The sequence below is a fragment of the Athene noctua genome, chromosome 1 (assembly GCF_965140245.1).
Source record: "Athene noctua chromosome 1, bAthNoc1.hap1.1, whole genome shotgun sequence".
In the NCBI taxonomy this organism is placed as follows: Eukaryota; Metazoa; Chordata; class Aves; order Strigiformes; family Strigidae; genus Athene; species Athene noctua.
This window is the reverse complement of record NC_134037.1, coordinates 207,413,933-207,430,879: the sequence shown is the minus strand read 5'-3', so window position 1 is coordinate 207,430,879 and position 16,947 is coordinate 207,413,933. Positions and strand designations below refer to the sequence as shown.

The 16,947-nt window shown below is 43.7% G+C and overlaps 1 protein-coding gene across 1 annotated transcript; it reads right to left on the bottom strand.

The window, feature by feature from the left end:
- Positions 1-3,216: 3,216 nt before the first annotated feature.
- Positions 3,217-4,191, bottom strand: LOC141972834 (2-oxoglutarate receptor 1-like). The gene has a single exon (XM_074930874.1). The coding sequence runs from the start codon at positions 4,189-4,191 to the stop codon at positions 3,217-3,219; it is 975 nt and encodes a 324-aa protein (XP_074786975.1).
- Positions 4,192-16,947: the final 12,756 nt, after the last annotated feature.

Below are 16,947 nucleotides of genomic sequence, written 5' to 3'. Positions count from 1 at the left end.
GGGGAGCAAGCAGGACTCCTGTATATATCTCTTTTTCTTTTTTTATTACTTTTATTGAAATTGCAAATGTACCATTTATAAGGTAGCTTATAGGTTTGTTCTTCACAGTTTGTAGAAAAATCTGAGAAATCAAGATCTGTTTCATCCCCTTGCCAACTGCGGATGATACCTGCCCAGATCATTCCAGACCTGAATGATGCTGAAGATGCTCTAGACATCTTGCATTTAAAAAAGGGTACATAGCCTTGATGTAAGAACAAATGAGTGTGCTGAGTAATTTATCCAGAGAATATCAAGTAGACCTGAAAGGGGACTAATACAGAGCTTCATTTGAAGTTGAAAGCAAAAAGTTCTCCTATATTGCTGCAAAACCAGAGAGAATTCCTTTTTTATTTCAGACACCAGAAGAACCAGACGTCACAATGTAGATGCTAAGGTAGGACTCAATTAGAGTTAATAAAACTCTTGTGTCTATATGCAATAGAGATTTAAAAGATAATGTATCGGCCTGATTTTGCTCCAGAAAACTTGGTGGGTTGTCTATAGGATACCTTAAACTGAAAAAAACATCTATAATGCCATATTCAGCATTACCTTCTCACAGTGGGTCAGCTGCCTCTGGTGTCTCAGGAGTCAGTAGTTGTGAGCAGCACTGTGGGTGCAGTAGAGGAGGTGGTGCTTCCCCTTGGAGACCAGCAAAACCCATCATCATGTAGGGTGGGAGCCATTTTTAGATGTTTGCCTTGTGCGACATCTCTCCAACCTTGCATTAGGTGAGCTTCCCTCTTCACCTAAAGGGCTCATCCACATTTTGAGGATGGATAGTTACCTCGATAAATACCTAGGGGTAGATTAAAATCAAATGGGCTATTTCTGCAGGAAAAATAGCTTCCTCTTCTGCTTTCTGCCAGAACTTTTCCTTCACAGCCAATTTTCTACCCTATGCCAGACAAATGCTGTTCTTCATTTCCCCATCTTGCTCCTTCCTGTGTCAGGGACGTTTTCTTATCTCCTCTTGTTCCCTCAACATGCCTGTTACTTTCTGTTACCTGCTGTTCTCCCCAAGTTGACCCTAAGAGAGTCAGTGAATGGACGACTCATGCCACAGAGGAGTCACAGGCTATCTGCCAGTCACTCAGGCATGTATGTAATGGGGCTGGTGGTCCAGTGATCTTGGTCTGGTGGTCACATGAAGACCACACCATGCATAGAGGGATTGGATAAGGAGAAGGGTCACATGAGAACCTTGCGGCAATGTGTGTTGGTGTTGATTAATGGACATTTCAGAGTGGAGAGCAAAAAAAATGAAACATGAAATAAGGCTGTTATAAAAATGTATGGGAGGATTCACTCTGTGGCCATACTTCTGTGCTCTGAATATTATGTTGCTAATAGTTTTGTACTGGTGTTGTCTGGGGTACCTCAGATGGTCCTGGGACCTCTTTAGATGGTATCGGCAAGTATTGGACTCACATTTTCCTGCAAGTCTATTTTTTTTTTTTTTTCCTATGAGACAGCCCTTATTACCCATCAGATATGTTATTACCCAAAGCTGTTCCTCATCTGGTATGACCAAGCAGAGCTTCACTGAGTAAAGAAATGGGCAAAAATGACTTATTACTGAGAAGGACTTGGCAATACTGGTGGATGAAAAGCTGAGCATGAGCCAGCAATGTGCGCTTGCAGCCCAGAAAGCCAGCTGTATCCTGGGCTGCATCAAAAGAAGTGTGGCCAGCAGATGGAGGGAGATGTTTCTGCCTCTCTACTCCACTCTCATGAGACTCCACCTGGAGTGCTGTGTTCATCTCTGGGGTCCTCAGTACAAGACAGTCATGGACTCGTTGGAGCAGGTCCAGAGGAGGCCACAAAAATAATCAGACGGATGGGACATCTCCCCTGTGAGGAAAGGCTGAGAGAGTTGAAGTGGTTTATCATGGAGAAGAGGAGTCTCTGAGGAAACCTGATTGTGGTCTTTTAATACTTAAAAGGGGCTTATAAGAAAGACACTTTTTAATAGGGCCTGTAGCCTGTAGGACAAGGGGTAATGGTTTTAAACTGAAAGAGGGTAGATTCAGACTAGAGATAAGGAAGAAATTTTTTATAATGAGGGTGATGAAACTCTGGAACAGGTTGACCAGAAAGGTTGTAGATGCCCCATCCCTTGAAACATTCAAGGTCAGGTTGGATGGGGCTCTGAGCAATCTGGTCTAGTTGAAGATGAGCCTGCTCATTGAAGGAGGGTTGGATTAGGTGATCATTAAAGGTCCGTTTCCAACCCAGATCATTCTGTGATTCTGTGATCCTATGGATCTGGCACGTTTATGCAACCACTCCTCACCTCTAAATTAATCCAGAAATCAAAGTAGTATGAAAAACCCTTACAGGAATGGTCTTGTAGTAGTGCACCATTAATTTTCAGATGATCGCTGAAGGCACTGAACATGGTCTGAAGAGTGATCCATCCCACTCTGTGCTGAAGCTGGGCCTCAGCTGTGTAAAGGCAGGCATGAACATTTGGCTCTGTGTCTGATCTACTTACTTTTTATGGTCAATGGAGAGAAACAGGCACTTCTAGGTCATGATTCATCTTGTCCAAATATAGGCATCAAGAATAATTAGGTGACTCACGCTTTAAAACTGCTTATTTCTCTCCATTATAATGGGAGGACAAAGTGATTTTCTTATATGCATACACTTACCCTATCTATGTCTCCAGGGAGGTGAGATGAACCTCCTACAGGTCTAAGACAGGTATGATGAATTGCCCTCTGGAGGGTTTTACCCCTCTCCATTGTTTAGCAGACAAGCCAAAGGCAGGCACCTATCTTAGATTAGACACTTAACTTCTAAATTACTAAAATGAAATTAAATTACTCCCACCTTGAATCTCTATATGCCACTAATAAGCAACTATTATTTATTGGGAGCCGTTGGCCATTCTCCAAAAGAGGTATCAAGGATTCAGGAAGCAAATGCAGAGAAATTTCTGAGAAGTTTCACATTAAATTGTTTAGTATTTTATTTAAAGCTTTTAAATTTAGATTATGGTTTATCTTTTGATGATCAATTTGTAACTTCAAAACACAGAACAGATTAACTCTCCTTTAGCGTTGTCAGGGTTAACATGAGTACTCTGATGGCAGGCATGTTGTTCTTGGCTGGTTGAGGGCAGGCTTGGACTCTTCCTCTATAACTCTTTGATGTCATCAATCTGTTCTACTTCAAGTTCTTGTTTGTCTGAAACTTGAGGAGCGAGAGGATAGCCTGCTGGAAGTTGTCTCCTGTCACTCCATAGAGCAGTAAGTTTCCAAAAGTATTTAACGCTGCTAAAGGTTTAGCTATAATAAGCATAAAAAGGATTGTGTTCTTCAAGTGGCAGCTAACCGGTCGTACTCGGAGCTCCAGCCGAATCCCTCGAAAGATGTGGAAGGGGAGGAAGCACACATAGAAGACCACTAAGAGGATGACAGCGAGTCTGCGAGCCTTTTGCTTGTAGCAAGCCTGTGTGTGGGGCCCAGTAGCCAAGGTATAAATAATGAGCATGTAGCACAGAGTGACTGTCAACAAGGGCAAGAAGAAGGCAAACATCGTCAGCAGCCAGTTATACCACCGACTAGTGTCAAGGTCCTCAGCAGCAGCCAGGTCCAGGCAGATTGTCCTGTTCTGCGTATGCCTTGTGGCAATCAAGATGCCCAAGGGGCTGATGGCCACCAGGGAAATCATCCAAACTACTATGCAAGTCACCACTGCCCATCTTCGGTTTTGAACAAAAAAGCATTTAATTGGGTGGACAACTACAAAAAAGCGAAATATGCTGAAGCAGCTAAGGAAGATAATACCACTGTACATGTTGAAGTAGAAACAAAAGTGAATAAACTTGCACATAAAGTCCCCAAAAATCCAGTTATTTCCATTAGCCGAGTAGTGTATAAAGAAAGGAAGCGTGGCTACATACAATAGGTCAGTGACAGCCAGGTTTAACATAATGATGGTGCTGCTTTTCCAGGGCCTCATCTTAACAAAGTAAACAAAAATTGTGACAATATTCCCTGGGAAGCACACCAGGAAGATTAGGCTGTAAAGGACAGAGAGATAGGATTTCACCTGTAAGAAATCTTCATCCTTGCAGGTTGCCAATGGGTCTGTGCGGCCTGGCAGAGCAGTAAAATTGCCAGTGTGTTCAGATGCCATGTTTGCAGAAATCTGCTTAAAGCTTTAAAAAAATCAGATGTTTAGTTTTAATTGATTTGTTCGGACAAATGCATTCAGTTAAATCTTTTGTTGCTAGAGCAAATGTTGTATGGTTGACAAGGCATAGTAGAGGGAGAGAATGGGGATTTGCTAATGTACCCATCTCTGACCTAGATAACCCCACTCAAATGTTTAATTTCACCCTTTCCTCTCCTTTATGTGCAATTTTGATAATGATTAATTTTACTCTTGCTTTATTTAACCTCCTATGTCAAAGAAGACTGCTTATCTGTAAACCTTCAGGAACAGGAAGCACACATTTAGAGAGCTAGAGTTTGGTCTTAGATTTTTCGAAACTGAATTAGTCTTAGCCTTTCAGAAAGCAGAACTGTACCCATATCTTATCTCCATTAATCTGAGCTAAACAGTGTTTTGTGCTGATGAAACCAGAGATGCTGTTCTGGTTTCATGAAAACTAAAAGATATTAGGTTCAGATACAGATCTTAGGACCTTATGCTCCCATAACCTGATAACGATAGCTTGTTCCCTGAATATGATCTTATTCTCTTGGAGTCATCAGAGTATGAAACTTGTATGAAAGCCACGCGTTTTTAAAAATTCAACCTTTATAGTGACATAAAACAGATTTAAATGGTTACGGACTTTTTCTCAAAGCACAGAGGAAGGGTTGAAAGCAAAGACTGAGTGAAGGCACTGATCTTGCTTCCCATTTTGTGCGAATTGGAACTAGATAGACTTGTCGCTGAAAAGGTTTCTTGTCTGCCATGGCCAATTTGGATCTCTCCCCAGTGAGTTCAAGACATAACCTTTCTTGGTAGCATTTTAACCTGAAAGAATGATAACCAGGGATGAAAATCATCTAATCTAACTTCAGATATCAAAAAGTTAGATGCTTAAAGTGGGACCAGTCATCCTAAACCCCCCTTTATCATCAAGGGAGAGATGTAGGTTCCTCCAGGACATAATATATCTTCCTAGAAGAGAGGTTTCTGAGATAAATTATTTACTTTTTTGGCATAGCTATTTCTTTCCATTGATGACAAAGGCAGCCCAAGGTGACTAGTTCAGATCTGCATGTCTAACCTTCAGATGTCTCAAGTGAGGCAAGAGGCGTGCCACTGTGGGTCTTCAGCATCTCAGGTGAACAACACTGCTCCAGATTCTAACCTAGTCCATCTGAGAAAAAATTTTAAAGTGACTTCATAAAGGGCTAGACAGGGTTCTATCAAGCCTAAATTCCTCTCTATTGTACCAGAAACAGTCTTTAAAGTAAACCAATATTACATTGAACATCCAAGATGAAGGAAAAGAAAAGAAAAGAAAAGAAAAGAAAAGAAAAGAAAAGAAAAGAAAAGAAAAGAAAAGAAAAGAAAAGAAAAGAAAAGAAAAGAAAAGAAAAGAAAAGAAAAGAAAAGAAAAAAGAGAGAAAAAGAAAAGAGAAAAGAGAGAAAAAGAAAAGAGAAAAGAGTACCTTTTTGTAGTCCTGGAAATCCTGTGTATAGAATTAGCTTCTGATGTGACTCAGTTAACAGCATTTACCATGCTACCTGTATGGCTGTTTCTCCATTATCCTAATGACTGGTAGAACATGACAAATATTCTTTGACAAAGCCAGTCATTAAAGATGGGACACAACAGGAATTATTTGATCATAACCAGTCAGAAAGATGGCTATATTTGTTTTTTTACTCAGGAGCACTTCAGAGAGAAATTTGAACAGTCTCCCCCTAGTTTAGTTAAAATGCTAATGCTTTTCAACATGAATGTTAGCTCTGATATAGCAGCTTTGCAGCCAACAATGCATTAGTTAAAGGCCATGAAGCTTGTTTTAAACAAATCCAGATTTACATTCAGACAAAAGCTAGGGATACACAGGTTTTCTTTCTTTTCTGCTGCTTGGTGGCACCACTGCCACACACATTTATGCCTCTCACTGGTATACTTCAAGTAAAGTTAGACAAAATTTTGAAGAATATTTGATTCTTCCCCAGTTTAGTTTTCCTGCACTGCTGATCAGTTCTTCACTTCAATCTTGAACCCTCCAAATTGAAAATGGAGAAATATTGCTTACCTGAAAACTTGCAATTCTGTTTCTCCCTTTGATATTGCTTTGAGCAAAGAGCACTACAAATGAAGTGTATTTATGTCTCCCTTATAGTGAAGTAGGCTTTAATATGGCTTTGCAGCCATATACATTCTCTCCTTGGCAGACTGAGACTCCGTGTGGCCATAAATTACGAGACTGGTAGAACACCTCAGTTACTGGCTCAGGTATTGGCTCTTAGACCTGGGTGGCTGGATAAGATCTCTTTTGCCCTCTGTCATTCATGCTGTCTTGCCTTCAGTGGGCAGATCACGCTTTGCTGGCAGCAGTTCTGGGTGCCAAGGTAGACTTGTAGCATTCAAATATCAGCAGATCACATTTAAATTTGTGTGTGTGTGTGTGTGCAAGTGTTTACAAAAGAGAAAATTAATTTTATTCTCCATTTCCTGTGAAGTGAAATCTGATCATGAAAGTGAATAAGGCTTGTTGCCATTTCAGGACCAGGTGAAAAATGTCGTGACATACTGTCTTCATTAAAACCAAATTTCTAACACAGTATAATGTTGCGGGAGAATATTGGACTTGCACAACTCCATGAGAGTTTTATCAAGCAAAGCCATTTCTTTTTCCGATAGTACATACTTATGCTCTTGCCAAAGCTCTTACTTCATAATTAGCCAATCAGCAATTAGACAGCTATCAACCTTTTCTCCTATCAGCCTAAGACCTCTGTACAGACCAATCAACTTCTTGTTCACACAGCGGTAACTCCTCACAGTTCAGTACTTTTCCGCAGTTTAGTGTTGCAGCTGTCTGTTGTTTTTCCCTGCTACCTTGGCACAACTCAGCAGTTTCTTATCTTTCTCCCAAGGCCTGTTTCTCATCAAAACCTAGCTGCTTCTCAGAGGCTGTGCAGGGCTGACAGGCCGATGTCTCCCACAGTACAATTTTCATCTCATGTGAGAAATGAAGGTTTCTTTTGGCACGATGTGTTTTTCAGGAATTGTGCCATACTTTCTGCTTATTTTTGGTGAATAAAGTATCTACAGTTGGTGTTGGCTGGTTATTATTGGGGTAGCTGAAGTTGCAAACTTGTTTTCTTTTGAGCCTTTGCTTTTGAGCTTCATGATACACAAGAGCTGCATTTTCTATGCTTCTTGAACCAAAACTCTGTTCTTGAATAAAAATCTCGTTATTGTCCTTAGCTCAAGGAATAAGATGAAAAGATATTATTATGTAAAAAGAGAAAAGTCATAGTATCTTGAATTTTGAAGCTGCAGGCTTCAATCCCTGAGCTTGCAACCTGGTCCATACAAAGAAGCCCCAGCTGCCCAGCATGGCCTGCAGCCTTTTGGCCTGGATATATTTTATAGGTCCTACTCACTGACGAGGCTTACGATTCGGTATTAAATGAGCAAGATTTCTTTTCTGAACATTATGTGTGTGAGTGTAGTTAACTGAGAACCACACAAATAAGAATATTTTTTGGAAGACTGTCTTGACTCTCCTTGAGTGCCTGCACCGTAGGCATGAGTTGGGAGGAGGCTATCTGTTTTCCTAATCATACTGCAGGGAAAGAGTGGTAATGGGGACAATCAAGACTGGGGCAGCAGTAATGTCTGACAACTAGAACATTATCTATCTGTTACCATTAGGGGAAGGGCATCATCTCTGTTCTCATCTGACCAAGCTTTTCTCTAGGTCAATGCCCACAGCCCTTTTAAAAAATGTGCGAAGTTTCTCAATAATTGTAAAATACACTGTCGTGTACCAGCTCAGGGATCAGCAACTGTTTAAATAGCTATTACCCTGTTCCTAGACACTGCATGTGTCATTAGAAACCATTTGTATGAGGCTGTAGTGTTACAAGCACAGGGGGAGCTAATTATAGTTAGGGATCATTTAATGTGTCCACTACTTAATCCATTATACCCCTGAGCAATAGAAAACCTGTGCAGCAGTGGCTGGTATTTATCCTTCCTTGGCAGTGGCTGTGCCTTATGTGTAGCAGAAATGGGCTTTCCCAGCACTGTGGCCCAGAACTGCTTGGGATTTGGGGCACTGGGGTCTCAAGCAGGCACTGGGGTCACCTTTGACTATCTGACTTTGAGCAGGAAAAGAAAATAAACCACCCAGTTTCAGACCAATTTCAAGAGAGGGTGACTAATAGAGGGTCACTCATGCAGAGCTGCCTTACATGGAGGCTGAGCTACACTCCTTAGGTTACCCATATCTTCTCTCATCAGCTGTAGAGATCATGAGGCTCCTGCCTCTTCCCCAGACTCCCTGCATCCCTCACCAGGCTTCCAGCAATTCCCCATCGCACATAGACCTTTGGAAACATCAGCTTCGATGTCAGCCAAGCAACTGACCCAGGGGCTTGTATCAGGCGCTTGGGAAATTATGGATAAACAAGGGCTAATTGTGAATATCTGATTGAAATTGCTTGTCTGGCATGGTGTAGGACCTCTACGAATTAAGGCTTATCCTGCAGTGTGACTTTCAGCTCCTTAGTCTGTGGGCCTTTTCTCTTTACCAGTAGTTTCTCCACTTCATGTCCAAGGACCTTTTAAGTTTGCCTGTAGGTAGACCAGTCTGATCCCTACCAAAAACATGGCCCTTTTTGTGCATTAAGGTTATCCTCACCCCACTCCTCTCCACAAGCATTGGAGGGAAATCAAAATACCCTGAGGTTTCATGGTTATCTTAAGTGATTCTAACTGCAGGCTGCTGTCAAAAGAGTTGGCAGCACCACCTTCCTCCTCTCTCATCCTAAACCACGTATTTTCAACAGCCTCAATGCTTGTGCAGTTATGGGATGTGTTGGATAAGTGAGCTGACTGAAAACAAATCAGTTCTTTTACTCTCAGGTTAGTTTTCTGGCATTTTGGTGAGGGACTGTGGCTCCTCTCATGGATGTGTGAGCTCCAGGGCTTAAGGGAAGCGGTGAGAGGGACTGACCAGGGGCAAGAGGAGGACAGCAGAGGTGGACCAGCTTATGCTGACAGTAAGGTTGCACCACGGGTTTTTGCTGTAGAGTGGTGTTTCTCTTGTTACCAGCAGCCATCCACCCTCAGGTGAAGCTGGTCTCCAGCAATGCTCCCCCTGGAGACAGCACTCGCCTCTTGTTTCAGGCAGGCTGGATTGATTCATCAAATGGGCTGTCATCTTTCCTAATTTGATGAGTATTGTTAAGAATTGCAAAGACCGGTAAACCAACAGCAAAAAGTTAGCTATTTGCACCTTTCCTGAAACAATCATTATAATATCCTACAGAGTTCACATGTAGTTCACTATATGTACCAAATTCATACAGTTCACTATATAGAAAGTGGAATAATTTGGTGGCAGGATTATGAATTAAATACTTCCTCTTAAAACTTTGTAGTCTGGGTCAGCTATCAAAGAGTGTGTGATGTAAATAAGATCATCTTTTCATGCTGATCTTTCCTTCTGTGGTGGCTGGGTGAACAGGATGCACAGGTTGACAGGTGAGGTTGCAGACTTGAGCACACAATCTGTCTAAAATACAAAAGTGGAGAACAAAGTCTAATGCTTTTGTTTGGCTTTGTTCTATGAAGTCACATGTGGGTAGTGGCAAACAATGTCTCTTTCCTCCCAACAGTCTGTCTGTTAGCTTCAGTGGCATTGGGGTGGAAGAGGTCATGACAGGGCTTTTTGTGGTGTGTCAGCATCACCACTGGACTAGACTACAATTAGGACTCATAGGTGTGAGGGTCCACAAGTTGCTCCTCCAGCGCAGGGGCTATTCTCATCTCATAAAACCTAATCTAAAATCCATTCAGATCTTCAGACATGACAGCAGCCAGTGTGGTGCTGTAGAAATAGCAAGGGTATCTCTGACTAATAACTATGTAGGAAAATAGGCAGTTTGTTGGGCAAGGGCTATGCTCCAAGTGTTAAGAGCTTTCATTATACGTTTTACTTTTGGTTCAGCAAACATAATCTTTCCATGGGCTATTTCCTTTTGCAGACATACATTTGCTGGGCTGATCTTACTCTGTGTGTGTGATTGAATACCTAATTACAGTTGTTATCAGATCACAGTTGGGAGATGCTCAGTTCTGTTGAGACTGATACTGTGCATCTTCATCACGTAGGGAAATCTGCTCCAGCTTTCCCTTCTTATTTTTCCCCTGAGACAGACTAGTAAAGGGCAGCATTTTTTTTTAATCCCTAAATGCACGGTAACTCTAAATTAATCACAGTTAAATGCTGCCATTCAGTTATGTATATTTAATGAAAATTTCTTGAAAGAAATATTTTACTTTAGGAAAATTGCATATATAATCTGGAATATAAGCACTACTGCTGCCACATCAGCTGAGCCGAAGTAGTTCGATACAGTTCCAAAAATAGCCTGTATGGATCTGAGGCACTATTTTATGGCTAATATTAGTCCTTGAAGTGAATTTGTGCTCATCAACTACAGGGCAGAGAAGATAAAAATCTACTGCAGCCCTTAGATGGGTGCTGAACTTTCAGACAATGAGTTTCCCTATAGGGAGTGGGGAGGAAAGGCAATGGGACAATTTGCCTGCCTAAAGCCAGGATGTGCTCAGGTACCTTGGTACAGCACAGGCAAGACCATAAACCAGTGAATAAAAAACCACCACACGAGCACACAGCTATGAAGTGGCATTAAACACAGAAGCTGCACCAGGTGAAGTTTTCTCAGCAGACACTAAAAGCCAAACTAAACTCATCGGAGATGTGACAACAGTTGTAATTGGTTTAGGTAATGGGGCATTTCCTGAAAAGGACCCAGCTTAGTCTGAAAACAGAGAGTACCAATTTGCTGCCTTGTTATTTTGGGTTTTTTTCGATTCCACGATGAAGCAACCTCTAAACTCTTGTGAGATGAGATGTACATCCTGGGCTTCCAGTAATGTGTCAGTGCTGGATTCAGCAAAGGATGCTGTTAATGTGGCCTCCAGCATACAAGCAGGCTTTCAGTCACTGAAGATACATTCTGTTGTGGTGCCATTGCTCTTGTAATTTGTTTGCAGGGTGCTGTGGCACATGAAGGAAAGTCTGCCCTTTGCCTTAGGCCACTCTAATAAAGCTTTGTCTTCAGAAAGTAACTTGTACTGTCACAGCATTCTACACATGAATTTAATATACACAGCCAAAGATGAGCCTTTCTATTAGCCAGATAATGTTCCCTCAGCTAACACCAGCCCTTAGCTAATGCCTGGATCTTGGCAGAAGGACACTGGGTCTCTTCATTACTGTGCTGCTCTTCCTTTGGGCCCAGCTACCAGCTGCTGAAATTCTTCCTGCACTTTGTGAAAGCCAAAGAGTCGTTAGCAGAGCTGTGCTCAGCCTCATTTTCTCTCCTTCCCTGGTACCTTATGGCCCTGGGTGAAAGCTCAGGTTGGCCTCCAGTGCCCGTCTATGTAGGTGCCCTCCATGCCTCCCCAGCTGCACTCACATCTTCTCCTTTCCCCTCCAGGGACATTCAGATCTTCACCACATTTCTCCAAGTACTGGGTTGCCCTCTCTTGCCCCAAAAAGCAGGTTTCTTTGAAAGTGATGATGGAAAAAGTCCTTTGGATAGAAAAGGTCCCTCAGGTGGCCCTGCTTCCAGCACCACATGTGACTGATCTCCGAGCTGCTGGCAACTGTAAAACCATTCTTCCCTTTTGCTTGGTGAAGAACTATTGCAAACAATTAGAAAAGTTGACATGCTTTTGCAACTTCTTTGTGTTTTTATACATCCCTGAGCTCCTAGTGTCCTGAAGACAGATGGGTTTCTGAAAAAGAAAAGACACTCCTATAAAACAATACTGCAGGTTTTGGGAGCTCTTTGCCCCCACTCAGACACCTTGGATGGCTTCATGTAAGGACACTGAGGGCAGGGCAGCTGTTTCTCTACATTTACCATTTCTCTGAAGCCTCTCCAGCAGCAGCACTTTTTCCCACCAGGGATCTAAAGGAGCAATGAGCTGGGAAGAAACAGTCCCCTCTCCAGTCCAGAGCAGCCTTGCGGTTAGTTAGACCTTCCAAACATGGCTAAATAACATCACCTTGTGTGTGACGTGCGGAATAACGACTTTACAACCAGTGAGGTTATAAAGAAGGTATGTTTATTCAGCGCTGGGTGCACGGGGGATTACTCCTCCACAAACGTGCACACCTTGGAGCGAAAAGCAGCTCCTTTTTATAGTGTAAAATGTTTACATATTCATTATAATCCCGAGAATAGGAAGAGATATTATAATTAGTTTTGAGAATTCATTATCATAAATCCCGCCCTGAGTTCCTCCCCGTTGCGTCTGCGCAGTTGTTCCTGGTGGTCTTGGGCGGGGGTCTTCAGGATGAATATTGAAGATGCCTCCTCTTCCTCTCATGACTTTTCACCCAATTAGGTCTTTTCCTCATGTCTATTTAGAATTCCTTGAATCCTCATTCCTTATCTTTGGACTCAGTAGTTGCAGCCCCTCCCTTATCTCAAGAGCCCATCCTGCTGAGTGCCCATCCTACTGAGAGCCCTGCATCTATTTTGTTAAAGTTTATAACTTTGTGTGTTACTGGAGGCTATAGAAGAGAGGGCAACATTGGAGAATAAGTATGTTGGCACTCTGGAGAAGGAGCCGAAGGTGGGCACATCAGTCAGAATGAAGGGCTCTTCAGAGTCCTCGCTGTCCCTCTAACTCTGCATTTCAACACAGAAATAGCACGCAAGCGCAACACAGATATGAATCACATACCAGTTTGGCCACCTGTGGCAGGTGCACCAGCCCAGTGAGAGCAGAGCTTCTTGGCTGCTGAAGTGCAGCAGCTCCTGGCTGCCTTTGCTCTCAGGGCCTCGTGGCAAATGGGGCCTTTGGCCAACAGGAGCCGCTATTGACTGCAGGTCAGATTGGGCCTGGGTATAAATGGAGTCCCCGGGGGGGAGCCATTTGGAGCTCGTCCCCTGGAACAGCAGCTGCGGTCGAGGACTCTCCCCTTGGGTTGGGACACAGCCCTGAGCAGGTCCTCAAGGTTGAGAGCCCTCACTTGCCAGGTGAGTGATAAAGTGTTTTGGGTTGTCATTAAACCCTAGGTAGCAGGGCTTTGTAAAGCATTTTTGGTTGCCATTAAACCCTAGAAAGCTGTTCTGTTCTCTTCTCACAGACATTCAAACCTGTAATTTATGGAGAGCTAGTTAACTGTGTTAATCATAATTTTTAAATTTTTGGTGGTCGGTTGTTTATTTGAGAGCATCCTTAAGAACTGGCGTAGTTGGCAGGATGTTGATAGAGGAGATATTACAGAAATAGTGTTGTGCCCCGTCTCCCCCAGATGTGCAATGGGCGAAGGAGAGGTGGTTTGATCCGGTGGAAGTTGCGAGAAAGTTGGAACAAAGCCGGGGAAGTTGGTGGGTAAGCGGAAGCGAAGGAAAAATGTGCGCCGTATTGGGGGCCTGTTTGGTTTGGGTGCAGGATTACTTTGTAATGGTGGAGAAAGACGCCTTAGAGAAGCGGTTGGAAATTGATCATTTAAAGACAGACTTATTACGAGAAAGAGAGAGGAGGGGGTTATTAGAAAGAAAAATTGAAATTATGCTGGCACGAGCGAAGAAAGCTTCCCAGTGCTGTTCAGAGTCACAAGTTAATTCCAGGTGTAGATCTTGAGAAGTGGGATGGAGATATTTGGGGAGAGTCTGATGAAAGTGTCTCGGAGGAAATAGGGGAACTGGAGGCAAGACAGGTGCGACCTGTCATTAAACCAGGAAGGCACACAGGTCCACAAGGTGGGAAACCCCGAACCACGATCCGTACAACCCCCTGGACGGGAGCCAAGCTCGGTGAGCTTCAGGTTGAATATTCGCGTAAGCCGGGTGAAACTGAAACGGAGTATTTGTGGAGAGTTTCTTTAAGGGGGGGGGGGGGGGGGGGGATGAAATTTTGTTGAGTGATGACGAGGCAGGAGGTTTCTGGGGTCCCAGAGTGTTTTCAAGTGAGGGACCAACGGGTAACCAGTCGATAACATCACGAGTGGCTTACTGGTCTGGGGGTGTGGACCCTGAGGAGAGGGGAGAACCTGTTACCATAAAAGTAAAGGGACTGTCGGAGCTGGTGGAGGGAGTACAAAAGGCCGCTTGCATTCAGGCGATGGCTGAGAGGGGACGGTGCGGAATCCCGCTTGTGGCGTCGATGGACCCCAGCCACCTTAGAGCCCTTATTAGAGGGTCCCGGATGCCTTAAAGATACATGTGCTGTCCCTCAGAGAAAGGGTGCAAAGAGCTATTGAATGCAAGCAGCGAACCCCCCCCAGCCCTCACGTACACGTGTTAACGTGGGCAGAAGTGTTACAGGATCTGGCTGCTTATGGGCGAGAGATGGGCTGGACTGACCCGGGTGGGGGTGAAGATGGAAGCCCAAAGGGTTCGGCAAGACAGTCAGAAACTTCCCCCCAGGCAGCCTCCTTGTAGAGAGTTTAAACCACCCCAGGATAAATCCGGTCGATTTTACAATTCAAGAAGGAATCATCTTTGGCAGAAGGCGTTGGCACTGGGGGTACCCCGAGCAGTATTACGTGGGCAATCTACTGGTAACATCTCGAAGCTGGTGCAATTGCTGGAGGGCAGAACTCGAGAACAAAGGAAAAATCTTAGGGTTTGATGTTTTGGTAGGTAAACAGTGGTGTTTACCAGACAGCAGTGTGGAGTTTTGGAGTTTGGGGGACAGAACTTGCCTGTGTCTCTCAATATCCATTCCCAGCTGCTGCCAAACAGGGTATTTTTGAAGCGATTAATGATACTGAAAAATATTATAAATTGTACACGTTCCCCTTACAGTTCTCCGGTGTGGCCAGTCTGCAAACCAAGCCAAAGGTGGCAGTTAACAGCCGGTGATGGGCGGCTGAATGCCCATCCGGGCCTTCTGTCAGCGGCGGGGCCTGGCTGGTCTGGGGCAGCCAGGCCTGGGACGGGCTGTTTGTGGTGCCTTTGTCAGAAGCAGGGGTGGCTTTGCTCCCACGTGGGACAGCGGGCAATTTACATTTGTATGTCTCTCCCCAACAATTGCTTGCTATGCACTGGTTCAAAAACTCGCTAAAACCATGCCCCGAGAAGGGGTCAAGATCTCGGGAAACACCCCCCCCCAACCCCCCACCCCCCCACCCCCAGTGAGAAACTGCGAGGAAGCGCTGTGTGCAGTGAGATCATTATTCCACACACGGCAGACAGGGTAGGAAACACCCAAATCAATTTAATCAGGTAACAGGAGCCACTTTGCTGCCGGGGTGGACCAGGAGTGGGCACACAAGGCATCAAGTGGGTGTTTCATACACCATCTTACCCTCAAGCTAATGGCATGGATGAGCGAATTAGTGGCTTGATCAAGAGACATGCCAATGTTTCATGACCTAACTAGGATGTAAGGTTGGCACAAGCGGTTTTTACTATTAATAACTGCTGGAGACATTATGTGAACCCGCAAATAGGAGCATTTTGTCCTATGGCACATCACCATCTCAGGTGATGATGCTACTATATTTGACAATCATAAGGGCCAGTTCCCCCTGAAAATATATGCGGGCCAACCTGCCATGGTGAAGTTGCCCTCAGCTGGCATTGTGCCTATGACCGTGGTAAAATCTAGGGGTTTACATGCCTGGGGAGGCCTTAGATAAAGGTGGAAAACCTCACTGAATCAGTGCCTGAAGGATAATCCCCGATGTCTAACTTGATGCCCTGGTTCTGATCCGAGGCCTAGTTCTGGTTTTTTGTTAGGCTCCTGCAGGAACAGATGACTTCGGCATCCTGCTTGGCCATGGGGGTCCATATGGACGATCAAGACTCAGATGACAATGTGGTGGCAAATGGATCTTGTGAAATTGGCAGCATTCATGTAATAAGCTATTGTAACTAATTTGCTAAGTTAAGCAAGGCGGGTACGATACGTTTGAATGATCTGTAAATGTTAAACCATACTATCCTGCTGTCTAAAGTATGGTAAAAATAGAATACGGTAACCTGTGTGGGTTTTGAAAAGATTTGCGATTACTATAACCTATATTACAATTAATATTTGAATATATATAAGGATAAAATATGAAGTATGCCATTCGGTTGGAAATATGTATCTGCTTCTCGGAAACCCCATCACCTAGAGCTGATAGATAACCACTTCTTAGAAACCTCATCACCTAGAGATAACATGTAACTGCTGCTTGAAGAAAAGCCCGCCAAAAGATGGGATCATGAAGCTTTTAAAAGATCCAATAGGAGACGAGCGCACCAAGAGACCAAGGCTTTGAGACTTTCAAAGGATCCAGTGGAGAAAGAGCAGGACAACCATCTGACGAGAGAGGATTGGTTAAGACGGTGGTACAGGAGTATAGAAGCCGCTGCTTTTTAGAACTCGGTGTGTGTCTTGGTGGAGTGGAGACTCCTGGCACACCCAGCGCTGCTTTGTCTATTGTTTCTCACCCTAAATCAATTGAACCCGATTAAAAAGATACATACATTTACAGAGTGGCTCGTTTGATTGTAACATTCAGAAGAATGTGATTGAACTTGGTGCTATTGTGTTAATGTCACTTCAGGTCAAAAGAATGAAGAAAGTAGCAAGAGACTTGAGGCAATTGTTGCCATATTAAGCATTAATTGATTAATTGGATATGTTTAAATCTTCCTTGTTAGAATGGTTAATCAGCCTACTTCAATGTTGATTGTAAT